Source organism: Primulina tabacum, chromosome 6 (assembly GCF_025594145.1).
Source record: "Primulina tabacum isolate GXHZ01 chromosome 6, ASM2559414v2, whole genome shotgun sequence".
Taxonomy (NCBI): Eukaryota; Viridiplantae; Streptophyta; class Magnoliopsida; order Lamiales; family Gesneriaceae; genus Primulina; species Primulina tabacum.
In genome coordinates this window covers 40,147,137-40,174,778 of record NC_134555.1, presented here as the reverse complement: position 1 = coordinate 40,174,778, position 27,642 = coordinate 40,147,137, and the positions used below count along the sequence as shown (strand labels likewise).

At 42.5% G+C, this 27,642-nt stretch overlaps 1 protein-coding gene and 1 pseudogene across 1 annotated transcript; both read right to left on the bottom strand.

Moving 5' to 3' along the window:
• The window catches only part of LOC142548214 (uncharacterized), a 40,056-nt pseudogene that overhangs the window by 3,048 nt on the left and 9,366 nt on the right, over positions 1-27,642 (bottom strand).
• LOC142549521 (uncharacterized) lies at positions 6,876-9,944 on the bottom strand. The gene is made up of 2 exons (XM_075658503.1): positions 8,681-9,944; positions 6,876-8,359 (listed from the first exon to the last, which is right to left on the bottom strand). The coding sequence occupies exon 1, from the start codon at positions 9,640-9,642 to the stop codon at positions 8,875-8,877; it is 768 nt and encodes a 255-aa protein (XP_075514618.1). The 5' UTR covers positions 9,643-9,944; the 3' UTR covers positions 6,876-8,359; positions 8,681-8,874.

Here is a 27,642-nt window from a genome sequence, read left to right as displayed (position 1 = left end):
AAATGATACATCTCGCCTTCGAGCATTCACATGTTTCGTCATTCTTTGTTGTGCTTGCCACGCACCGAGATCCAGGCACGTCGACACCGGCGTTATTCAACAATCACACGATCGTAAAACAACAAGCCTCGTAACACATTGTAAACCAAACCAGTCTATTTCATAAATAACAAAAAATTATCTTTCCTTCACAACTGAAAACTCCAAAATGAAATTGAATGTGAATGCAAAAGCAAAAGCATTTTACAACTTAGTTCAAATAACGAAAATGAAAGACTGATCTTGATGGCACAGGGATTTCATAATCATCCCCAAAAAATTTTTTGTTCTTATTCTTCAATGTGTTCTTCATCCTTATCTGGGTGAGAATGAAAGGGGTATTTTGGGAAATACTCAATATGTAGAGGGATCATTCGAGACATATAACAACTGAAAGGAAAAATAATTCTTGATTTCCAATATATAATTTATTCCTTAAAATTATTTTTTCCTTATTGATAAGATTTTGGAAATAATTAATTAAGGGTGTTTCCTTTCTAGATCTTCAATGATTATGTTAAGATTATCATGATATGATATTACTGTTCAAAAAAGTTTACTTCTGATAAAAATCTTGTTTCCATATTTTGCAGGATTCTTTTTTGGGATAAACTCTAGAAGAAAATGAGTTTATAAAAAGAAGAGAAGTTAGTGGCTGAAAAAGGCTTTTGCACGAGAGAGATCAAGAGAGAAAATTCGATTAACAAGAGTGTCGTCGTCTGAAGAGTGTTGCAACAACGTGTTGCCGTGATTGCTAGAGACATTTGAAGACAACACTTGTGAAAGTGCTGATTGAAGATCGTGTTGCTCCAGTTTTGGCATGCTGTTTGCGTTCCTTAAATATGTTTTTAATCTGATTATTTCTTTTAGGATGCAATTTGATTCCTTAAGGAAGATAATTTTCATAAAATCACTTGTGTTGGTTTGCGTAAACTCAAGTTGTTTTTCTAGTTATTATTTTGCCCTGAGGCATCGCGTAAATAATTATACTTATGCATAATTATCTCTGAGTTATTTTTGTTTAAGTTATTTATTTGTGTGATATACTATTCCGTTGCGTGTTGTCACTAGGTGTTACAACATCTGTGACAACATTGATATCTGATATACACAATGTTTTTACAGCATACGTTAAATAGAAATCCCGACAAGTGGTATCGGATACTACTTTTGATATACTAAGTGTTGATCTTATTTTTTTTGTTTAACAGCCTAATTAATGGACGCGTCACTTACAAACGTAGCACTGCGACCGCCTATCTTCGATGGATCCAACTATAGTCAATGGAAGTTCAAGATCACAATATATATTAAGTCCGTAGATGAAAGAGCATGATGAAGTACAAGTTTCGAACCACAATTCAAAGGCCCTGAATGCCAATTTTACCTCAGTTGACCTAAACATGTTTAATTGGTTGCAAATTATGTATCGCTAAAGATGCGTGGGAAATCATTCAAAAACATTGTGAAGGATCTGAAAGTGTGCGAAGGACAAAATTGAGAATGCTAACAACTAAATTAGAAAATCTGAGGATGGAAAAGACTATGACTGTCGCCTCAGAGAGATTGCTAACGAATCATTTAGTGTAAGGTTCAGAAATTCAAATCATTTAACCTGAATGCATGAAATCTAGGGTTTTATTCTAAATTATGTGTTTAATTATTTTTATGCATATTATGCATATTTCATGCATGATAGGATTTAAATCATGAAATTTTAAAAGTTCATGCATTAGGGTTTCTAGGTGCATTTCACGCTCGAACGAGGAACGGAGACCGGAGTATTATCAGGAAAAATTATTTTATTCCATGATTAATTTTTATAAATTAATATTAGGTATTTAAGGATATTTTTCAAAAATGAGATTTTATTGGGTATTTTACCCGCATGATTTCTATTTTTAACGATACGCAAATTTTATTGAATCGGGGAATTTTTTGAGGGTTCGACTGATATTTTCAAAATCTTTCCAACACGAAATATTTTACGGGAGTGTGTTTGGATTTGATGGACCTACTTTTAAACTTATTGGGCTTAAAACTCTTTTAATTCCTTTTTTTAAAATTAGGGCTCATTTATTTAATCTTAAACTATATAATTAGAACCTAATTATTCCCTAAGCATTCCCACTAAACCTAATCATTCCACTCAGCCGCCCACCCCCTCCAATCGGTCATTCTCTTTGTGAGTGCTGCAGCAAGGAATTTCGGTTCTTCTCTTCCTTCAACCTCAAGCTTTTCCCACGTCTCGGGTCCTTCGATCGGTTGTTCTAATAATCATCAGGCACGCTTTCATTCTTTTTCTCATCACATATGCCATTAGTATATTGATATGTATGTGTTTGAGCGTGTATGTCATGATCTAATGCATGCTTGCATTTTTGTTCATTCTTTTTATGAAAAAAACGTTGCAAAGTTCCTTCCATCTCACGTGTGTATTGATTTGTGCAAAGGGATGCCTTGTTCTTGCTCGTAAGGGGCTGTACGAAGGGGTAAGCTACTGTCGTTTAAGCCTGGAGCCGCGATCTGCACTTTGGGTGAGGGAGCCGAGAGTTTGGGGCTTGGGTTGGTGCGAGCTCTGTCGGGCAGGGGCTGCGGCTGTGCATGGGCTCGAACCAGCCATGTCTCAGTCCTTGTAATGTCTGGTGTGATGATTAGGAGTGGACCATAGGCACTTGGACGAGGGAGAAGCTCGGTCCTTGGAGGTATAGCTTGATAGGGAGAAGGTGCGATAGTTGCGTTCGGGTTCTACGTATGATTTGTACAGCAACCTTTTGCTTTGGTTTGGCTTAGTTTAGAAGGTCCCTTACGGGCTTAAGGATGAGATTTAAAGGCTCGACATGGGTGATAGGAGGTGGACCGAATATTTCAAGGGGGGGAGCCATGTGTGGGTTTTTGATTGCACAAAAAGAGGGGTGACCGAGAGCGTTGTGCTTTTTCAGGAATAATAGCCGAGAGTTTTTGGGGCTGATATTATAGTATTAGGAGCTTTATAGTGTTTTTAAGATATGCAAAAAAGATGGGAAAAATTCGTTTAAGTTTCGAGTCGATTCGGGTTAAAACCGGGATCCCGGCCCAAGTTTTAAAACGAATCGGTTAAGTTATGAATTGAGCTCGAGTTTACGTCTAGGGATGCTTTTAAACATGTTTTGGGATATTTTAAGGGGTTTGGTAAGCTTCGGGTCAATTTTAGAGGTCCAGGGTCAAAACGATAATTTTTGGGTTTCCAAATGCAAAATGGTCATTTTGCACTCGGGGTGAGATTTTGGTCATGACAGCACCCTGAGCACAAATTTATGATATTTTAAATGTTATGCATCATGGTTACGATTTTTATGCAATAATGATAAATACGTTGCATGCTTGGTTTTAAGGAAAAAGTAACATTTATGCATGTTTTTATTAAGTGGTGATCATGATGTTATTTTTGAAGGATGGAATTTGGTTGTGATTGACGATGTATATGTATACGATGATATGAGATATGATGAGCTGAGGCCCGGGCTCAGTGGACGGGTAATGCTGTCGCTGATGTCCCTCGCCGCCCGGTACTGTGGTTATACGTAGATGGATTCATCGATTTACTGTTATCACCTGCATGCCATCATGATTTACTGTACATGTTTAACAGCTTTTACGCTTTAAGGTTTATTGTTTTAGAAAAAACTAGATAAAATGCATGATGGATTACGTTTTAATTGGACTGTATTCAGATATGCCTCCCAAACGCAAACCCAGGATGGTCAGAGTGGATGAAATCCCTGAGGGTGGCAGAGGACCTCCACCACCGCCGCTGCCAGGGGACCCAGCTACCCGAGTCCTAGAGGGTATGACTAGACTATTGGAGCAGGTTCAGCAGGCTCCTAGACCGCAGGTGGATGTTTTTGAACAGTTCCGTAGGCTCAACCCGCAGGAGTTCGGGGGTACCAGAGATCCATTCGTAGCTGAGGAGTGGATCAGATCGCTGGAGCTTCACTTCGATTACCTCCAGATGAGGGATGGAGACCGGTCCAGGTGCGCCATTTATATGCTGAGGGATGATGCGTCCCTTTGGTGGGAGGAAGCCGCACATGCTGTGGATGCGGCTGAACTCACGTGGGCTAGATTCAGAAAATTGTTCTTCGGGAAGTATTTCCCAGATGACGTCAGGGGCCGCCTGACAAGAGAGTTAATGAGCCTCAGGCAGGCAGATTTATCAGTGGCGGAGTTCATCCGCAAGTTTGACAGGAGCTGCCACTTCGTGCCCATGATAGCAGGGGATGCCGCCCAGAAGCTGAGGCATTTCCTTGATGGACTGAGACCCACTCTCCGCCGGGACGTCATGCTGATGAGACCGACGAGTTATGATGAGGCCACTGGCGCGCTTTTCAGGCAGAGCAGGCACTGCGAGACATAGACTTTGAGATGCAGCGGAAGTGGCATCAGGCCCAGTCCAATGCTCAGCCACAGAAGAAACAATTTATGAGGCCGCCGAGGCAGAGTAGGAGGACGCAGCAGCAGCAGAGACCTCCCTGGCGCCTAAGCCATATGATAGGCAGCCGTGCCCTCAGTGCAGCAGGTTCCATTTCGGCGAGTGCAGGTGGGGAACCTTCAAGTGCTTTGTATGCGGTCAGGAGGGCCATAAAGCAGCGGATTGCCCTAGGAACAAGGGCCCCACTACTGGTCGGGCTTATGTGATGTATGCCATGGAGGCGGAGGCAGCGCCAGACTCGACACTGATTACCGGTAATCATTTTGTTTAAGGTTTTAATTTTCGCATGATTGCTTGGGTTTAATGCTTGCTTGATGATTTACTGATGGGATTGATAACATAGAATGAATTAGGATGCATGCTCTACTTAATTGGAATTAAGAATTTAATCGTTTGATCTGTGAATTTTAGGAACCCAATTGTAATAGCGGGTAAACTAATGACCAATTTGCAATCTTCGAACTTTTAGGGGTTTAATTTGCAATTATCGATTTTTCTGAGGTTGAATTTCGAAATTTGGGGAATGATGATTGTGTTAATTCAGTGGTTTCTCGAGGATTTTGGGTTAATTGCTGATAAGAGATCCTTAAGTTCAACTCTATTAGATTTGATGGTATGTTTTGTAGCAGAGAGGATACATATTGCAGGTATAGCCTGTAAGTTTTAGGAATAAAATTCACATACTTTATTGATCATCAACCCTGGCATATATAGCACATTTGAGAACAGATAGAAACTAAAACCTAGCATAAAACTAGGAATAAACTCAACAACTAACAAACCTCCTAACAATCAGGGAGGAAATCAAGGAAAATAAAACAATAACAGGATAAGAAAAGGAATAACAACCAGAACTCTAATAAATTGCCTATCCTAACACTCCCCCTCAAGTTGGTGCATAAATGTCTATCATGCCCAACTTGCTTATACAACTCTCAAACATCGGTCTAAATAATCCCTTGGTGAAGATGTCAGCAGCTTGCTCGGTTGATAGAACATATGGAGTACAAAACAGCCCATTATCTAGCTTTTGTTTTATGAAGTGTCGATCCACTTCAATGTGTTTAGTCCGATCGTGCTGAACCGGATTATGAGCTATGCTAATTGCTGCCTTATTGTCACAATACAGTCTAATCGGAAGAGTAGCCTCAATTCTCAGGTCCTGTAACACTCGTTGAACCCAAATAGCCTCACATATCCCATTAGCCATAGCTCTAAACTCGGCCTCGGTACTGCTACGCGCTACAACATTCTGTTTCTTACTCCTCCATGTGACGAGGTTCGCCCACAAGAAAGTACAGTAGCCCGAAGTTGATTTCCTGTCAGTAATGGACCCAGCCCAATCAGCATCTGTGTAAACTTCCAACTTCTTGCTATCACTCTTCTTGAAACATAAGCCCTTTCCTGGACACCCCTTTAGGTACCTTAGGATTCTGTTAACCGCTTCAAGATGGTCTCTAGAGGAAGCGTGCATAAACTGACTCACTAGGCTCATAGCGAATGCTATGTCTGGTCGAGTGTGAGATAGATAAATCAATTTACCTACAAGTCTCTGATACTGATGCACATCTGCGGCATTCTGAGTGGTGGTCTCCCCGAGTTTTTTATTTGCATCTATTGGAGTCTCAGCGGGTTTACAGTCGCTCATGCCTGTCTCTCTTAGCAAATCCATGATGTATTTGCGTTGGGAAACAGCCAGCCCCTTGCTCGACCGAGCAAACTCCATAGCTAGAAAATACCGAAGCCCACCTAGATCTTTGATCTCGAATTCCTTTGATAGTTTTTCCTTCAACGAACTCATCTCCTCAATATTATCACCTGTGAGAATAATGTCATCCACATAGACAATCAAAACCGAGACTTTCGATCCCGAGAACTTTGTGAACATAGTGTGATCGGATTGCCCCTGCACATAGGCCTTGTTTCAACACAAATTGGGTAAATCTTCCAAACCAGGCTCTTGGAGACTGCTTGAGACCGTATAGAGCCTTCTTCAACCTACATACTTTCTTACCACATGTACTTTCAAATCCGGGAGGAGGATCCATGAAGACTTCTTCCTCTAACACTCCATTTAGGAAGGCGTTTTTCACGTCGAGTTGTTGAAGAGGCCAGTCCAAATTTACAGCAATGGACAGCAGCACCTGGATAGTATTCATCATTGCAACAGGTGCAAAGGTCTCTGAATAATCGATGCCGTATGTTTGTGTGAAGCCCTTGGCCACAAGGCGTGCCTTGTGTCTTTCAAGTATCCCCTCTGCATTAAATTTTGGTGTAAATACCCATTTACACCCAACGGTAGACTTCCCCACAGGCAGCTTCTCAAGAACCCAAGTCTGATTTTTCTCTAGTGCACCAAGATCTTCTTTCTTTTCGTAGGGCAATTGGGAGATCCAGAGGGGTAGGGAACTTACCTTCAGAAGATGGCTCTGAGTTGGACTCATGGTCAAGTTGAGATATGATGTCTCTCCCTCCTTGATGTGAAACCCTTCGCCGGTAGACTTGCTCATAGAATTTTCCTCTTTGAGTACTACCTTTATCAATTGGTGAAGATTGAGGAATACTTGGGCTAGTAGGACTAGATTCTTTATTATGCGAAATTTTTGAGTAGTCCACATTTATGTGGTCAATGTTTCCCACAATTTTAGGACTTGCTGGTATAACAACCAAGTCCTCATGTAATTCAGGGATAGTTTCCTTATTTTTGGGAGTTAATTCAATAGAAATATTAGGGCTTTTAGTATTTTCATTTATAAAACCGAAGGAGGCGACAAAAAACTTAAACCATCATCTTCACTAGTCCTTATCTCCCCTTGAAGATGAGACCCAAAAAACGGTATTTCTTCAAAAAAAGAAACATCAAAAGACACATACAGTTTTTTTGAAGTTGGATCAAAACATTTGTACCCTTTTTGAGTGGAACCGTAGCCAACAAAAACACATTTTTTAGCCCTAGGATCTAATTTACTCATTTTTCGATCAAGATTTCTCACAAAAACAGTACATCCAAACATTCGCAGAGGTAGAGAAGAAGAGAACAATTTCGAGTTTGGAAAAATGTCTTTGAGAATACCCAGTGGAGTTTTAAAACTGAGGACTTTGGATGGTAATCTATTAATTAAATAGACTGCTGTTAGAACTGCTTCGCTCCACAAATATTTCGGGACCTGATTAGAGAACATAAGTGCTCTGGTGACTTCTAATATGTGCCTATTTTTTCTCTCAGCCACACCATTCTGTTGTGGAGTATCAGTGCATGAGCTCTGTTGGAGGATACCATGCTCCTTAAAATATTTGCCTAAGGTCTCTTTAAAATATTCCCCTCCATTGTCATTTTCTTATCATTTGGATATTTGTTTGAAATTGATTGACAATCATGTTGTGGAAAGTTTTAAAAATCGCTTCAACCTCAGATTTTTCTTTCAATAAAAAAACCCAACAAGCACGTTAGTGATCATCTATGAAAGTGACAAACCATTTTTTTCCGAGAAGACCTGTAACACTAGAAGGACCCCAAACATCACTATGGATTAGTGAGAAGGGTCTACTAGGTTGATACATTTTTGGTTGATACACAGATCTATGATGTTTAGCTAGAGCACAAATTTCACATTTAAACAATGAAGGATTTTTATTCAGAAACAACTTTGGAAACAACTTTTGCATATAAAAGAAACTCGGGTGTCCTAAACGATAATGCCATAAATAGACTTCATTATTCAGATCAATAGAGGTAGTCTCCAAACCAGAGAATGCTTGAGCAACTTTACAAGAGTCGATTTCCCCATCAAGGAAGTAGAGTCCACCATATTCCCTAGCATTGCCAATCATCTTCCCCGAGTCCACCTCCTGAAAAACACAATGAGAGTTTGAAAACTTAGCTTGACACTTAAGATCTTGAGTTAGCTTGCTAATAGATACAAGGTTACAAGACAATTTAGGAACATGGAGAACATTTGAAAGGGTAAGAGATGGTGAGAGTTTGATGTCTCCTATTCCTACAATCGGGTTGAAGGAACCATCTGCAATTCCTAACTCTTCTATTACCTGCACACGGTTTGTAAATGGAGAAAAAAGAAGATGAACCAGTCATGTGATCGGTTGCACCTGAATCTATGATCCAGGTACATTCGGGTTTAGAACACATGAGAGAAACAATAGGACGTTTACCATTTTGTGCGACAGAACAGTTGGTGGAAGATGGGGTTGGATTTGAGGTTCGGAGTAACCTAACAAGTTGATCTACTTGGTCCTGAGTGAATGAAAACTGTCCAGAGTTGATTGGAGTTCCTTGAGAAATCTCAGTCACCGTTTGTAGCGCCTTCTCAGACCGTTTCTTCCAACCAGGTGGCTTTCCGTGAAGCTTACAAGCAAGTTTCTCGAGTATGCCAGGCTTTCTGGCAGTGGTCACACCAGGGCTTCTTCTTCTTATCAGTATTCGGAGTTGAGTCCGAGTCTCGAGATACCAAGGCTGAGTTATCACTCACCGGGCCAATATTGTTCTCGGCCTGGCTATGCATCACCTTCTTCCTGCTCTCTTCTTGGCGAATTTCAGAGAAAACCTCTCTGATCGACGGAAGTGGTTTTCTTCCAAGTATTCGCCCTTTAACTTCATCGAGATTTTGATTCATTCCAGCCAAAAACATGTATACCCGATCATTCTCCTCTCTCTTCTTTTGTCTCGCATAATCATCCTTGCTGGCCCAGACATCATCGTAGTGTTGATCCAGCTCTTGCCACAAAGCCGCCATCTCATTGTAGTAAATGGTTACCTCACGATCACCCTGTTTCAGATTCCAGAGTTTTGCCTTCAACTCGAATATCTGAGATGAATTCTCGGAGTCTGAGTATGTCTCTTTTACAGAGTCCCACACATCTTTCGCAGTCTTCATGAACATATATGGTCTAGCGATTGAGGTGTCCATGGAGTTGAGAAGCCACGCCATCACAAGAGAGTTTTTTGATCTCCATGTTTTGTATGTTGACTCTGTCTCAGCCGGTTTCTCTGCCTCTCCAGTCAAATACCCCAGTTTTCCACGCCCATCAATTGCAAGTTTTACGGACTGTGACAACTCCAAGAAATTCTGCCCATTTAGACGATGGACAGTAATTTGTATCGAGGTAGGTGTCATGTCGTGAGAGAGGATGAGGTAGAAATTCTAGAGGTTGCCTTTGATTCAGAGAATAGCCCAAACGAGCCAAAATTTATTCCTTTGTTGGCGGCCATGAGAGGTTAGGAACCTGGCTCTGATACCATGTAAGTTTTAGGAATAAAATTCACATACTTTATTGATCATCAACCCTAGCATATATAGTACATTTGAGAACAGATAGAAACTAAAACCTAGCATAAAACTAGGAACAAACTCAACAACTAACAAACCTCCTAACAATCAAGGAGGAAATCAAGGAAAATAAAACAATAACAGGATAAGAAAAGGAATAACAACCAGAACTCTAATAAATTGCCTATCCTAACATAGCCACGCATGCATTGCTAGATTCAGGGGGTACACATTCGTTTATATCCGAATCTTTCGTGAAGCGACTAGGAATCATACCAATAGCGATGGATTTGGGTTTCAGAGTATCGATCCCGTCTGGGGACCCAGATGTTCACCTTCCCAGATAGTGAGGAGATTGGAGCTTCGGTTACAGAAGTATTCGGTTCACGCAGATTTGATAGTGCTACGATTGCCGGAGTTCGACATCATTTTGGGTATGGACTGGCTCTCTTCTCATGGAGCAGTCATAGATTTTCGACAGAGGTCAGTTTCTGTCAGACCGCCCAGTAGGAAGCCGTTTGTTTTTTAGGCACCTAGACATCAGCGTTCCCGCACGTCATTTCCTGCATGTGTGCGAGGAAGCTTATCAGGAGAGGCTGCCAGGCGTTCTTAGCCAGCAACATGTCAGTGTCAGAGCCAGATAGTCAGAGGCTGGAGGATGTGGGGATGTAGTCAGTGAGTTCTCCAGTGTGTTCCCTGACGATGTTGCAGGCATTCCACCAGACAGAGATGTGGACTTCTCTATTGAGCTCATGCCAGGGACAGTGCCGATATCTAAGGCACCCTACCGGTTAGCGCCTGCAGAGATGAAGGAGCTTAAGGATCAGATTCAGAATCTACTAGACAAGGGTTTCATTCGCCCTAGTTTTTCTCCCCAGGGCACACCAGTTCTTTTTGTTAAGAAGAAGGATGACAGCATGCGACTGTGTATTGACTACAGAGAGCTGAACAGGGTCACAGTTAAGAATAAGTATCCGTTGCCTAGGATCGAGGACTTATTTGATCAGCTTCAGGGAGCCTCACTGTTATCCAAGATAGACCTTCGATCCGGATACCATCAGCTAAAAGTGAGAGAGTCAGATGTGCATAAGACAGCTTTCCGGACACGTTATGGGCACTATGAGTTCTTGGTGATGTCTTTCGGTTTGACGAACGCGCCAGCGATCTTCATGGATCTCATGAATCGTGTGTTTCAGCCATTTTTGGATCAGTTCGTCATAGTCTTCATTGACGACATTCTGAATCTATTCGAAGACTAGGGAGGAGCACAGTGATCACGTGAGGACGGTATTGCAGACTCCACATGATAGACGACTGTATGCCAATTTCAGTAAGTGTGAGTTCTGGCTTGACAGGGTGGCATTATTGGGCCACATTGTATCTCAAGATAGCATAGAGGTCGAACCTAGCAAAGTAGAGGCAGTCAAAGATTGGCCAGTTCCGAAGAGTGTGACAGAGATCTGTAGCTTCTTGGGACTGGCAGGTTATTACAGGAAGTTCATTCATGGCTTCTCTTCTATTGCGGTACCTATGACCGTCTTGACGAAAAAGAATGCCAAGTTCATCTGGGGATCTGAGTGTCAGGAGAGTTTTGACAGGTTGAAGCAGGCCTTGACCACAGCACCAGTGCTAGCTATGCCATTAGGGCAAGGGGAGTTCGTGGTTTATACAGATGCATCTAAGCTTGGGTTGGGCGTGCTGCTGATGCAGCAGGACAGAATGATAGCTTATGCGTCCAGACAGCTGAAGGTTCATGAGAATAATTATCCGACTCATGACCTCGAGCTAGCAGCAGTGGTTTTGCCCTGAAGATCTGGAGACACTATCTGTATGGGGAGAAGTGCAGGATCTTCACAGATCATAAGAGCCTGAAGTACTTCTTTACTCAGAAAGAACTGAACATGCGACAGAGGAGATGGCTCGAGCTGGTGAAGGATTACGATTGTGACATTATCTACCATCCGGGTAAGGCTAATGTAGTTGCAGACGCTCTGAGCAGGAAGCACCCAGTGATTGCCCATCTGTCAGTGCAGAGACCGCTACAGGCTGAGATTCGGAGATTTGAGCTTGCAGTTTATGCCAGGGGCGAGGCCCCGAATCTTGCCACTCTGACAGTGCAGCTACTCTGACAGTGCAGCCGACTCTGAGAGACAGAATTCGAGCAGGGCAGACTTCTGATGAGCAGTTACAGAAGTGGAGACAGAGGGACGAGGCTAAGGGCCAGAGACTGTATACAGTTGTGGACGGCATAGTCAGATATATGGACCGCCTATGGGTTCCTGACAGTGATTCCCTTCGAGCAGATATCTTGAGCGAGGCCCACAGCACCCCGTACTCCATCCATCCAGGGAGTAAGAAGATGTATAAGGATTTACATACTCTTTACTGGTGGCCGGGCATGAAGCGAGAGCATCAGAGACCTGCAGGGGAAGCTGAGACCACTCCCTATTCCCAAATGGAAATTGCAGAATATTACTATGGACTTCGTGACAGGGCTTCCGAGGACTACTGGGGGATACAATGCCATTTGGGTGATTGTTGATCGGCTCACTAAGGCAGCTCATTTCTTACCGATCAGGAAGACGTTCACCATGACTCAGTACGCAGAGCTGTACATCAGAGAGATAGTCAGACTGCACGGGATTCCAGTGTCCATAGTGTCAGACAGGGATCCGAGGTTCACGTCTGCATTCTGGAAGAGTCTTCACCAGGCGTTGGGTATGAAGCTATTGTTCAGTACTGTCCTTCCATCCTCAGACAGACGGACAGTCAGAGAGGGTGATTCAGATTCTGGAGGACCTACTCCGAGCTTGCATGATCGACTTCCAGGACAGCTGGGAGCCGAAGTTACCTCTTATGGAGTTCACATACAACAGTTATCAGGCATCGATAGGCATGACTCCATACGAGGCACTGTACGGGAGGAAGTGTAGGTCGCCAGTTTATTGGGATGAGGTAGGTGAGCGAGCAGAGTTGGGTCCGGATATTGTCAGACAGACAGTAGATCTAGTGGCTAGGATTAGAGACAGGATGAAGACTGTATAGAGCCGTCAGAAGAGTTATGCTGATCAGAGACAGCGAGATTTTGAGTTAGCCGTCAGAAGAGTTATGCTGATCAAAGATGGCGAAATCTTGAGTTCGCAGTAGGGGATCATGTGTTTGTGAAGGTCGCACCGATGAAAGTTGTGATGAGGTTCGGGAAGAAGGGCAAGCTCAACCCTAGATTCATCGGACCATTTGAGATCCTAGAGAGAGTTGGGACACTCGCTTACAGGGTTGCTTTACCGCCGAATCTGGCGGTAAGTACATGTCGAATCCTTCACATGTGCTTAACTACGACCCACTTCAGCTGACACCGCACCTCACCTATCATTTGAGGAGAAACCCACCCAGATACTGGACAGGCAGGAGAAGAGACTCCGGAATAAAGTGATCCAGATGGTCAAAGTCAAGTGGCTGAATCATTCTGAAGAGGAGACCACGTGGGAGACAGAGACAGAGACAAAGACCGAGATGAGGAGTCGCTACCCGGAGTTATTCGGTACGTTCTAAATTTCGAGGACGAAATTTAGTTTAAGGGGAGGAGAGTTGTAAGGTCCATGAATTTAAATCACGTAACCTGAATGCATGAAATCTAGGGTTTTATTCTAAATTATATGTTTAATTATTTTTATGCATATTATGCATAATTCATGCATGATAGGACTTAATTCATGAAATTTTAAAAGTCCTATGCATTAGGGTTTCTAGATGCATTTCACGCTCGAACGAGAAACGGAGCTGGAGTATTATCAGGAAAAATTATTTTATTCCATGATTAATTTTTATAAATTAATATTAGGTGTTTTAAGGGTATTTTTCAAAAATGAGATTTTATTGGGTATTTTACCCGCAGGATTTCTATTTTTAACGATAAGCAAATTTTATCGAATCGAGAAATATTTTGAGAGTTCGGCTGATATTTTCAAAATCTTTCCAACACGAAATATTTTACGGGAGTGTGTTTGGATTTAATGGACCTACTTTTAAGCTTATTGGGCTTAAAACTCTTTTAATTCTTTTTTTTAAAATTAGGGCCCATTTATTTAATTTTAAACTATATATATAGCACCTAATTATTCCCTAAGCGTTCCTACTAAACCTAATCACTCCACTCAGCCGCCTACCCCCTCCAATCGGTCATTCTCTTTGTGAGTGCTGCAGCAAGGAATTTCGGTTCTTCTCTTCCTTCAACCTCAAGCTTTTCCCACGTCTCGGGTCCTTCGATCGGTTGTTCTAATAATCATCAGGCACGCTTGCATTCTTTTTCTCATCACATATGCCATTAGTATATTGATATGTATGTGTTTGAGCGTGTATGTCATGATCTAATGCATGCTTGCATTTTTGTTCATTCTTTTTATGAAAAAAACGTTGCAAAGTTCCTTCCATCTCACGTGTGTATTGATTTGTGCAAAGGGATGCCTTGTTCTTGCTCGTAAGGGGCTGTACGAAGGGGTAAGCTACTGTCGTTTAAGCCTGGAGCCGCGATCTGCACTTGGGGTGAGGGAGCCAAGAGTTGGGGGCTTGGGTTGGTGCGAGCTCTGTCGGGCAGGGGCTGCGGCTGTGCATGGGCTCAAATCCAGCCATGTCTCAGTCCTTGTAATGTCTGGTGTGATGATTAGGAGTGGACCATAGGCACTTGGACGAGGGAGAAGCTCGGTCCTTGGAGGTATAGCTTGATAGGGAGAAGGTGCGATAGTTGCGTTTGGGTTATACGTATGATTTGTACATGTGTGGGTTTTTGATTGCACAAAAAAAGGGGTGACCGAGAGCTTTGTGCTTTTTATGGAATAGTAGCCGAGAGTTTTTGGGGCTGATATTATACTATTAGGAGCTTTATAGTGTTTTTAAGATATGTTAAAAAGTTGGGAAAGATTCGTTTAAGTTTCGAGTCGATTCGGGTTAAAACCGGGACCCCGGCTCAAGTTTTAAAACGAATCGGTTAAGTTATGAAATGAGCTCGGGTTTACGTCTAGGGATGCTTTTAAAGATTTTTGGGATATTTTAAGGAGTTTGGTAAGCTTCGGGTCGATTTTAGAGGTCCAGGGTTAAAACGATAATTTTTGGGTTTCCAGGGGCAAAATGGTCATTTTGCACCTGGGGTGAGATTTTGGTCATGACAGCGCCCTAAGCACAAACGTCTTGTTAGCAGAGTATTCAGATCTCTGTTTGAAAGATTCAATATCAAGATCTCTGCAATTGAAAAAGCAAAAGACACAACTCAAATTGCATTCGAAGATCTGATAAGCTGACAATGCACTTTCAATATGAATATAATATGGATATGCAGAAGAAGGACAAAGGTAAGACAATTGCTTACCAAGTATCAAATGATTCATACAATGATCTTATTCAATTGTCACACGAAGTCAATGAGTCGGATTTATGTGAAGACTCTTATCTCCTATATCACAAAGAAATTTGGAGATTATTTAAAAAATGATCTTCTTCAATACTCACACGAAGTCAATGAGTCGGATTTAAGTGAAGACTTATCTCCTATATCACAAAGAAATTTGGAGATTATTTAAAAAGAATCAAAGACAAAAAAAGACAGGACAACAATCTAAGTTTTCTAGTCTAACAGCTCCGGAAAAAAATCAAAAGTCTCCTAAACAAGGACAAATTTGGCAAAGGAATGAATGTACGAATCAATCTAATTCCAGAAGATTTGATTTTGTGCAATGTAGGGAATGAATGTGCGCATAGCCTTCGCAAAAATAAAGGATTCAATGTTTTCTTAAGTGACGAGGAATCTGATGAGGAGGAAGAACCCAATCAAGAAGAAAATCACACGTCGTTGACAACACTCTTGGAAGAAAGACGTTGGTTACAAGTTAATCCGCTAGGTGTCGCCTCCAGTGTTGCAACACTTGGCCGGAACACCTCTCCAGAATCAATGTACTGACGTCAGTTTTTGGGAACATCAACAAAATCTCCCTCGTCAGTTGTCTCGGCAGTAGCTGTACTGACGTCGGTTTTGGGCAATGATGGATAAGTTTTCTGAGTCCTTCTCAGCACGCAAAGGTGCAAGTTTGCTTGGCGTTGAGATTGCTTTGGTTGTGGGGGTCCTGGCTTTCTTGACTGATGGAGGAGATGAAGCTTAAGTCTCATTTTGATGTATGATCAACTTCCTCTCGGACTTGGGCTTGAAAGCCTTAATACTGACCAATTTTAGCTTTGGGAACATCAGCAAAATCTCCCTTGTCGGTTGTCGCGGCAGTAGCTGTATTGACATCAGTTTTGACTAGGGATGGATCAGTTTTCTGAGCTTTGATCTCCTGCCTCTTTTTATTCTCAGCATGCAATGGTGCAAGTTCGCTGGGCTTCGATCTCCTGCCTATTCTCCTTCTCAGCATGTAATGGTGCAAAAGTTTGCTTGGCGTTGAGATTGGTTTGGTTTTGGTGGTCTTGGCTTTCTTGACTGGTGGAGGAGGATGTATGATCAACTTCCTCTCAGGCTTGGGCTTTAAAGCCTTAAGACCGACCAATTTTGGCTTTGGGACATCAGCAAAGTCTCTCTTTTCAGTTGTCTCGGCAACAACTATATTGACATCAGTTTAGGGCAATGATGGATCAGTTTTCTGAGCTTTGATCTCCTGCCACTTCTACTTCTCAGCACGCAATGGTGCAAGTTTGCTGAACTTTAATCTCATGCCTCTTCTCCTTCTAAGCATGCAACGGTGCAAGTTTGTTTGGCATTGAGATAGGTTCGATTTTGGTGGTCCTAGGCTTTCTTGATTGGTGGAGAAGGTGTAGGTTCAGATAACTTTGATGCAAGATCAACTTCCTCAAAGGCTTGGGGTTGAAAGCCTTAAGTCTGACCAATTTTGGCTATGGGAACATCAGCAAAATCTCCCTTGTCTGTTGTCTCGGCAATAATTGTATTGACATGAGTTTTGGGCAATGATGGATCAGTTCTCCGAGCTTTGATCTTCTAGCCTCTTTTCCTTCTCAGCATGCAATGGTGCAAGTTTGATGAGCTTTGATCTTCTACCTCTTCTTCTTCTTAGCATGCAATGGTGAATTTTTGCTTGGCGATGAGATTGGTTCGGTTTTGGTGGTCTTGACTGCTTTGGGAACATCAGCAAAATCTCCTTTGTCAGTTGTCTCAGCAGTAGCTGTATTGACATCAGTTTTGGACAATAATGGATCAGTTCTCTGAGCTTTGATCTTCTGCCTCTTTACCTTCTCAGCATGCAATGGTGCAAGTTTGCCGAGCTTTAATGTCCTGCCTCTTCTCCTTCTCAGCATGCAATGGTGCAAGTTTGCTTGGAGTTGAGATTGGTTTGGTTTTGGTGGTCTGGGTTTCTTGACTGCTGGAGGAAGGTGTAGCTTCAGCATCACTTTGATGAATGATCAACTTCCTCTTAGGCTTGGGCTTGAAAGCCATAAGATTGACAAATTCTGGCTTTGGGAACATCAGCAAAATCTTCATAGTCAGTTGTCTCGGCAGTAGTTGTATTGGCGTCCGTTTTGGGCAATGATGGATCAATTTATGAGCTTTGATCTCCTGTCTTTTTTCCTTCTCAGCATGCAAAGGTGCAAATGATCAATTTCCTTTGAGGACTTGGGCTTGAAAGCCTTAATACTGACCATTTTTGGCTTCGAGAACTTCAGCAAAATATCCTTTGTCAGTTGTCGCGACAGTAGCTGTATTGACATCAGTTTGGGCAGTGATGGATCAGTTTTCTGAGCTTTGATCTCCTGCCTCTTTTCTTTCTCAGCATGCAATGGTGCAAGTTCGTTGGGCTTTGATCTCCTGCATATTTACCTTCACAGCATGCAATGGTGCAAAGTTTGCTTGGCGTTGAGATTGGTTTTGTTTTGGTGGTCCTGGCTTTCTTGACTGGTGGAGTGAAGCTTCAGTATCACTTTGATGTATGATCAACTTCTTCTCAGGCATGGGCTTTAAAGCCTTAAGACTGACCAATTTTGGCTTTGGTAACATCAGCAAAGTCTCCCTTGTCAGTTGTCTTGGCAGTAAATGTATTGACATCAGTTTAGGGCAATGACGGATCAGTTTTCAGAGCTCTGATCTTCTACTACTTCTCCTTCTCAGCATGCAATGGTGGAAGTTTGCTGAGCTTTGATCTCCAGCCTCTTCTCCTGCTAAGCATGCAATGGTGCGAGTTTTTTGGGCGTTGAAATTGGCTCGGTTTTTGTGGTCCCGACTTTCTTGACTGGTGGAGGAGGTGTAGCTTCAGTATCACTTTGATGTATGATCAACTTCCTCTTACGCTTGGGCTTGAAAGCCTTAAGACTGACCAATTTTGGCTTTGGGAACATCAGCAAAATCTCCCTTGTCATTTGTCTCGGCAGTAGCAGTATTCACACAGTTTTGGGAACTGATGGATCAGTTCTCTGAGCTTTGATCTTCTGCCTCTTTTACTTCCCAGGATGCAATGGGTGCAAGTTTGCTAAGTTTTGATCTCATGCCTTTTCTCCAACTCAGCATGCAATGGTGCAAGTTTGCTTGGCGTTGAGATTGGCTCGGTTTTGGTGGTCCTGGCTTTCTTGACCTGAAGAAGAGGTGTAGCTTCAGTATCACTTTAATGTATGATCAACTTCCTCTTACTCTTGGGCTTGAAAGCCTTAAGTATCACTTTAATGTATGATCGACTTCCTCTTACGCCTTGGGCATTAAAGCCTTAAGACTGATCAATTTTGCTATGGGAACATCAGCAAAATCTCCCTTGTCAGTTGTCTCGGCAGTAGCTGTATTGACATCAGTTTTCGCAATGATGGATTGGTTCTGCTCTGAGCTTTGATCTTCTGCCTTCTTTTCCTTCTCAGCATGCAATGGTGCAAGTTCGCGGAGCTTGAATGTCCGGCCTCTTCTCCTTCTCAGCATGCAATGGTGCAAGTTTGCCTCTAGTTTAGATTGGTTTGGTTTTGGTGATCTGGCTTCCTTGACTGCTAAAGGAGGTGTAGCTTCAGTATCACTTTGATGTATGTATGATCAACTTCCACTTTCCAGCCTCAAGATTGACCAATTCTGGCTTTGGGAACATCAGCAAAATCTCCTTGTCAGTTGTCTCGGCAGTAGCTGTATTGACATCGGTTTTGGGCAATGATGGATAAGTTTTCTGAGCTTTGATCTCCTGTCTTTTTTCCTTCTCAGCATGCAGGTGCAAGTTTGCTTGCGTTGAGATTGCTTTGGTTGTGGTGGTCCTGGCTTTCTTGATTGATGGAGGTGGTGTAGCGTCAGTATGACTTTGATGTATGATCAATTTCCTCTGAGGCTTGGGCCTGAATTTTCGCTTTGGTAACATCAGCAAAATCTCCGTTGTCAGTTGTCGCGGCAGTAGCTATATTGACATCAGTTTTGGGCACTGATGGATCAGTTTTCTGAGCTTTGATCTCCTGCTTTATTTCCTTCTCAGCATGCAATGGTGCAAGTTCGCTGGGCTTTGATCTCCTTCCTATTCTCCTTCTCAGCATACATTGGTACAAGTTTGCATGGCGTCGAGATTGGTTTGGTTTTGGTGGTCATTGGCTTTCTTGACTGGTGGAGGAGGTTTAGCTTCAGTATCACTTTGATGTATGATCAACTTCCTCTCAGGCTTGGGAAGACTTACCAATTTTGGCTTTGGGAACATCAGCAAAGTTTCCCTTGTCAGTTGTCTCGGCAATAGCTGTATTGACATCAGTTTAGGGAAATGAAATATCAGTTTTCTGAGCTTTGATCTCCTGCCACTTTTCCTTCTAAGCACGCAATGGTGCAAGTTTGCTGAGCCTTTGATGTCCTGCCTCTTCTCCTTGGGCTTGAAAACCTTACGACTGACCAATTTTGGCTTTGAGAACACATCAGCAAAATATCCCTTGTCAATTGTCTCGGCAGTAGTTGTATTGACATCAGCACGCAATGGTGCAAGTTTGCTGAGCTTTGATCTCCTGCTTTTTCTCCGTCTCAGCATGCAATGGTGCAAGTTTGCTTGGCGTTGAGATTGGTTCGGTTTTGGTGGTCCTGGCTTTCTTGACTGGTGCACGAGGTGTAGCTTCAGCAACACTTTTGTGAGAACCCGAATTTCCAGCATTTTCAGCATTTCAGTAGCAATGCAAAATTTCCAGCAGAAGATAATATTTCGGAAGCTGATACTTTTCCAGCAGATTAGAATCCAGCAGCAGACAACAGATAAAATCCAGCAGCAGAAGAACGATATTCCAGCAGACAGTTACTGATTCAGCTTAGACTTGTAACTGAAGCATTAACATGGAATAGAGGCTGTTAATGGTAGATTATGGTCATTAATACGGAGGCTAACAGTCAGAATTTGGCCTATAAATAACATTCTCAAGTCTCTTAGATTGTTGTTACACAATTCTTGAGTTATCACTTGAAAATTTAGCTAAGAGAGTGTATTTTCGAACTGTAAAAACCAGTAGCGAGGCAACCAGATTTTCAGTAGACTTCAACCGAAACTCCAGCAAATTACAGTAAGTGGGCTTATGTATAAGTATCTTGAAATCAGTTTGTTAATTTCTGTTTTAAAGCAAAGTTCTGAATGTTTAATTTCTGATATATGATTTTGAAGCACTGAAACTCCCTAGTGAACTAATGGTAGGAATATATATTCTGAACATTTCTGAATTCTGATTCTGATTCTGGCCTCACCCCTTAGAGGAGAGAACATATAGGGGACTGATATCAGTTTAACCATGAAATTCACTAACGTGTTCAGTGCTTATTAATTCTGATTTCTGTTCTGAAACCTGTGATTTCTGAATTCTGATTTCTGTTCGGAAAATACGAGTTTTCTGTATATTATTGTATTACTGTTTCTGTTGAAAAGGATTTCGAAAACTGGGAGTTATTCCCGCCCCTGCTTACTGAGTGACAATCATATCACTCACCCACCAAACCCATCTCAGATAAGAACGAGGAAGAAATATTAGAAAAAGAAGAGCAGATCCAGTTCTGGGGCTGGTGAAGAAGATTATTGTTTTCAGTTTATGTTTATGTTAATTCCGCTGTATCTGTTAAGACACTGTTATGTCTGGTTTTACATTTCCGCTGTAAAACATCAGTATTCGAGTTGTAACAGACAATTGATTTATTTCGTATTATGAATAAAAGACTGGTTTCTGAATTCTGTACTCTGAGGCTGGTTGTTTTCGAATGTAAATTTGAGAGCAACGCCGGTGTCAACCAACCCCCGTCCCGGGACGTGACAACTTTAATGTATGATCAACTTCCTCTTACGCTTGGGCTTGAAAGCCTTAAGACTGACCAATTTTGACTTTAGAAACACCAGCAAAATCTCCCTTTTCAGTTGTCTCGGCAGTAGCAGTATTAACATCAGTTTTGGGCAATGATGGATCAGTTCTCTGAGCTTTGATCTTATCCCTTTTCCTTCTCAGCATACAATGGTGCAAGTTTGCTTGGAGTTGAGATTGGTTTAGTTTTGGTGGTCTAGGTTTCTTGACTGCTGGAGGAAGTGTAGCTTCAGCATCACTTTGATGTATGATCAACTTCCTCTTAGGTTTGGGCTTGAAAGCCAAAAGATTGACAAATTCTGGCTTTGGGAACATCAGCAAAATCTTCCTTGTCAGTTGTCTTGGCAGTAGCTGTATTGACGTCCGTTTTGAGCAATGATGGATCAGTTTTCTGAGCTTTGATCTCCTGCATTCTTTCCTTCTCAGCATGCAAAGGTGCAAGTTTGCTTGGCGTTGAGATTGCTTTGGTTGTGGTGGTCCTGGCTTTCTTGACTGGTGGAGAAGGTATAGGTTAAGTATCAGTTTGATGTATGATCAACTTCCTCTTACACTTGGGCTTGAAAGCTCTAAGAATGACCAATTTTGGCTTTGGGAACATCAGCAAAATCTCCCTTGTCAGTTGTATCGGCAGTAGCTGTATTGACATCAGTTTTGGGCAATGATGGATCAGTTCTCTGAGCATTGATCTTCTGCCTCTTTTCCTTCTCAGCATGCAATGGTGCAAGTTTGTGGAGCTTTAATGTCCTGCCTCTTCTCCTTCTCAGCATGCAATGGTGCAAGTTTGCCTCGAGTTGAGATTGGTTTGGTTTTGGTGATCTGGCTTTCTAGACTGCTAAAGGAGTTGTAGCTTCAGTATCACTTTGATGTATGTATGATCAACTTCCTCTTAAGCTTGGGCTGGAAAGCCTCAAGATTGACCAATTCTGGCTTTGGGAACATCAGCAAAATCTCCCTTGTCAGTTGTCTCGGCAGTAGCTGTATTGACGTCGGTTTTGGGCAATGATGGATAAGTTTTCTGAGCTTTGATCTCCTGTCTTTTTTCCTTCTCAGCATGCAGATGCAAGTTTGCTTGCGTTGAGATTGCTTTGGTTGTGGTGGTCCTGGCTTTCTTTATTGATGGAGGTGGTGTAGCTTCAGTATGACTTTGATGAATGATCAATTTCCTCTGAGGCTTAGGCTTGAATTTTGGCTTTGGTAACATCAGCAAAATCTCCCTTGTCAGTTGTCGCGGCAGTAGCTGTATTGACATCAGTTTTGGGCAGTGACGGATCAGTTTTCTGAGCTTTGATCTCCTGCTTTATTTCCTTCTTAGCATGCAATGGTGCAAGTTCGCTGGGCTTTGATCTCCTGCATATCCTCCTTCTCAGCATGCATTGGTGCAAGTTTGCATGATGTCGAGATTGGTTTGGTTTTGGTGGTCATTGGCTTTCTTGACTGGTGGAGGAGGTTTAGCTTCAGTATCACTTTGATGTATGATCAACTTCCTCTCAGGCTTGGGAAGACTTACCAATTTTGGCTTTGGTTCATCAGCAAAGTTTCCCTTGTCAGTTGTCTCGGCAATAGTTGTATTGACATCAGTTTAGGGAAATGAAATATCAGTTTTCTGAGCTTTGATCTCCTGCCATTTTCCTTCTAAGCATGCAATGGCGCAAGTTTGCTGAGCTTTGAAGTCCTGCCTCTTCTCCTTGGGCTTGAAAACCTTAAGACTGACCAATTTTGGTTTTGGGAACACATCAGCAAAATATCCCTCCCTTGTCAATTGTCTCGGCAGTAGTTGTATTGACATCAGCACGCAATGGTGCAAGTTTGCTGAGCTTTGATCTCCTGCCTTTTCTCCATCTCAGCATGCAATGGGGCAAGTTTGCTTGGCGTTGAGATTGGTTCGGTTTTGGTGGTCCTGGCTTTCTTGACTGGTGCACGAGGTGTAGCTTCAGCAACACTTTAATGTATGATCAACTTCCTCTTACGCTTGGGCTTGAAAGACTTAAGACTGACCAATTTTGACTTTAGAAACATCAGCAAAATCTCCCTTTTCAGTTGTCTCGGCAGTAGCTGTATTGACATCAGTTTTGGGTAAAGATGGATCAGTTCTCTGAGCTTTGATCTTATGCCTCTTTTCCTTCTCAGCATACAATGGTGCGTTTAGTTTTGGTGGTCTGGGTTTCTTGACTGGTGGAGGAGGTGTAGCTTCAACATCACTTTGATGTATGATCAACTTCCTCTTAGGTTTGGGCTTGAAAGCCACAAGATTGACAAATTCTGGCTTTGGGAACATCAGCAAAATCTCCCTTGTCAGTTGTCTTGGCAGTAGCTATATTGACGTCCGTTTTGAGCAATGATGGATCAGTTTTCTGAGCTTTGATCTCCTGCATTCTTTCCTTCTCAGCATGCAAAGGTGCAAGTTTGCTTGGCGTTGAGATTGCTTTGGTTGTGGTGGTCCTGGCTTTCTTGACTGGTGGAGAAGGTATAGGTTAAGTATCAGTTTAATGTATGATCAACTTCCTCTTACGCTTGGGTTTGAAAGCTCTAAGAATGACCAATTTTGGCTTTGGGAACATCAGCAAAATCTCCCTTGTCAGTTGTATCGGCAGTAGCTGTATTGACATCAGTTTTGGGCAATGATTGATCAGTTCTCTGAGCTTTGATCTTCTGCCTCTTTTCCTTCTCAGCATGCAATGGTGCAAGTTTGTGGAGCTTTAATGTCCTGCCTCTTCTCCTTCTCAGCATGCAATGGTGCAAGTTTGCCTCGAGTTGAGATTGGTTTGGTTTTGGTGATCTGGCTTTCTTAACTGCTAAAGGAGGGTGTAGCTTCAGTATCACTTTGATGTATGTATGATCAACTTCCTCTTAGGCTTGGGCTGGAAAGCCTCAAGATTGACCAATTCTGGCTTTGGGAACATCAGCAAAATCTCCCTTGTCAGTTGTCTCGGCAGTAGCTGTATTGACATCGGTTTTGGGCAATGATGGATAAGTTTTCTGAGCTTTGATCTCCTGTCTTTTTTCCTTCTCAGCATGCAGATGCAAGTTTGCTTGCGTTGAGATTGCTTTGGTTGTGGTGGTCCTGGCTTTCTTTATTGATGGAGGTGGTGTAGCTTCAGTATGACTTTGATGAATGATCAATTTCCTCTGAGGCTTGGGCCTGAATTTTGGCTTTGGTAACATCAGCAAAATCTCCCTTGTCAGTTGTCACGGCAGTAGCTGTATTGACATCAGTTTTGGGCAGGGACGGATCACTTTTCTGAGCTTTGATCTCCTGCTTCATTTCCTTCTCAGCATGCAATGGTGCAAGTTCGCTGGGCTTTGATCTCCTGCCTATTCTCCTTCTCAGAATGCATTGGTGCAAGTTTGCATGGTGTCGAGATTGGTTTGGTTTTGGTGGTCATTGGCTTTCTTGACTGGTGGAGGAGGTTTAGCTTCAGTATCACTTTGATGTATGATCAACTTCCTCTCAGGCTTGGGAAGACTTGACCAATTTTTGCTTTGGGAACAACAGCAAAGTTTCCCTTGTCAGTTGTCTCGGCAATAGCTGTATTGACATCAGTTTAGGGCAATGAAATATCAGTTTGATGAGCTTTGATCTCCTGCCACTTTTCCTTCTAAGCACGCTATGGTGCAAGTTTGCTGAGCTTTGATGTCCTGCCTCTTCTCCTTGCGCTTGAAAACCTTAAGACTGACCAATTTTGGCTTTCGGAACACATCACCAAAATATCCCTTGTCAATTGTCTCGGCGGTAGTTGTATTGACATCAGCACGCCATGGTGCAAGTTTGCTGAGATTTGATCTCTTGCCTCTTCTCCATCTCAGCATGCAATGGTGCAAGTTTGCTTGGCGTTGAGATTGGTTCGGTTTTGGTGGTCCTGGCTTTCTTGACTGGTGCACGAGGTGTAGCTTCAGCAACACTTTAATGTACGATCAACTTCCTTTTACGCTTGGGCTTGAAAGGATTAAGACTGACCAATTTTGACTTTAGAAACATCAGCAAAATCTCCCTTTTCAGTTGTCTCGGCAGTAGCTGTATTAAAAGCACTAGAACAGGAGATGATAATTTTTGATTCATTCATAAAAAAAAATTAAGATACAGACTTATCTATTTATATTGTAGGTTACAAGCGATAAAAAAGGAAAGAATAAAACTAATTAATCACGTCCTAAAATATTGCAATCACTCTAACAATTAGCCTAAGATTTCTCTAGACCTAAACTATTGCAATTATTCTAGCCTAAGATTTCTCTAGACCTAAACTATTGCAATTATTCCAACAATTAGCCTAAGATTTCTCTAGACTGCGTCAACACTCCCCCTCAAGCTGGATGGTAAATGTTGTACATCCCAAGCTTGTCAATCAGTCTTTCGAACATAGGCTTGAACAAAGCCTTTGTTAAGATATCAGCAGTTTGTTGCGACGTAGGAATATAGGACACTTCAAGTATCCCCTTATCAATCTTCTCCTTTATGAAATGCCGATCAATTTCAACGTGTTTGGTACGATCATGGTGAACCGGGTTGTGAGTAATAGCTATGGCAGCTTTGTTGTCGCATAGGATAAGCATAGGGCTCTTTTTCTCTATTCTCAGTTCTTCCAATAACAGTTTGATCCAAAGAGCTTCACAAATTCCAAGAGCCGCTGATCGAAGTTCTGCCTCCGCGCTACTTCGTGCAACAACTGATTGCTTCTTGCTGCGCCAAGTAACCAGATTTCCAAAGACAAAGGAGCAATAACCAGACGTGGAGCGTCGATCATTTGGGCATCCAGCCCAATCGGCATCAACAAAGACTTCAACACACCTCTTTTCTTGCTTTCTGAACATGAGACCACGGCCCGGAGTGCCCTTTAAGTACCGTAATATCCTGATTGCAGCATCAAGATGACATTGGTATGGTGAGTGCATAAATTGACTAATGCAACTCACGGGGAAGGAAATATCCGGCCGGGTGTGCGAGAGGTATATCAATCTGCCGACTAACCGTTGAAATCTCCCCCTGTCGACAGGTGTATCATCTGGTTTGGCCTCGAGTTTGATGTTAGGATCCATGGGGGTATCGGCCGGTCTACAACCCATCAATCCGGTATCATTGAGTAAGTTAATGACGTACTGTCGCTGTGAAACACAGATTCCAGCCTTGCTTCTAGCTACCTCCATTCCGAGAAAGTATCTCAAGTGACCGAGGTCTTTCATTTCAAAAGAAGTGGCCAATTTCTTCTTAATTCGCTCTATTTCAGCCACGTCATTCCCGGTGATTATAATATCATCAACATATACAATAAGAATAGCAATCTTATCCTTGACCCGATGATAGAACAATGTATGATCACAATGAGCCTGTTTGTACCCGAGAAGATGAACAGTGGTGGAAAATCTGTCGAACCAAGCTTTCGGAGACTGTTTCAAACCGTAGAGAGCTTTCTTTAGCCGGCAAACCTTGTCGTTACTTCCCTGATTGTGAAAACCGGGTGGTAGATCCATGTACACCTCCTCAACGAGATCGCCGTTGAGAAACGCGTTCTTGACATCGAGTTGGTGAAGTGGCCAATCCAAGTTTGCTGCGAGAGAAAGCAACACTCGGATAGTGTTGATTTTGGCTACCGGTGCAAATGTCTCTAGGTAGTCGATACCATAGGTCTGCGTGTATCCCTTAGCCACAAGTCGCGCTTTATATCTGTCAACGCTCCCATCACTATTGCACTTGATGGTGAACAGCCATCTACAACCAACCGGTTTCTTGCCATCGGGTTTCGGAACAATCTCCCATGTCCCATTTTTTTCGAGGGCTTTGATCTCGGCAAATACTGCTGTACGCCACTTGTCATCGCGAAGGGCGTCATCAATGGTTGAGGGAACGGTGGAATGTGACAGGTTAGTGACCAGGGCTTGTAGCGGCTGCGACAACTTAGAATGCCCCAAAAAATGTGAAATAGGATGTTGAGTACATACCCGAGTACCTTTGCGGTGGGCGATCGGGATATCCAAATTTGCCAATTCGGTGGTATCCGGATCGGGCGCTGGGTTTGACGGGGGCGATGCAGAAGGTGCAGGTTCGATATTCTTGTGCTTGCGTCTGCTGTAAGTTGCTGCAAAGCGGTCAGTGGTTCCACGAGGAGGATGAGTTGGTGTTACAGAAATTTCAGCGGGTGGACTTGAAGGTGGAATTGGATTTGGAGCAGGAGTAGTAGGCGGATTTTGTGGTATACTGGGTGAAGGCTGCGGATTTTCTGGAATTAAATGTGGCTCCAAGGTGGACGGAAATCCCAAAAATAATTCTGGCTCTAAGGCCTGATTTTGTGGGATTTGAGTGTTAAGTTGGGATGGAGGTGGGATTTGTGACTCTTGTATTGGATTCGGTTCCCATAAATATTCCCAAAAAAAATTTTTGGTTCTAGGCGAGGAAGTAGGATCGGGAGCATAATTATGAGGGGAGATGAGAATTGGATTCGGAGTAGGGGGATAGAACGATTGCGATTCAAGAAATGTGACATCCCGTGAAATAAAATATTTTCTTTTGGATGGAGAATAACATCGATAACCTTTTTGTGTAGAAGAATAACCAACAAACATACATTTGTGGCTACGAGGATCCAACTTAGA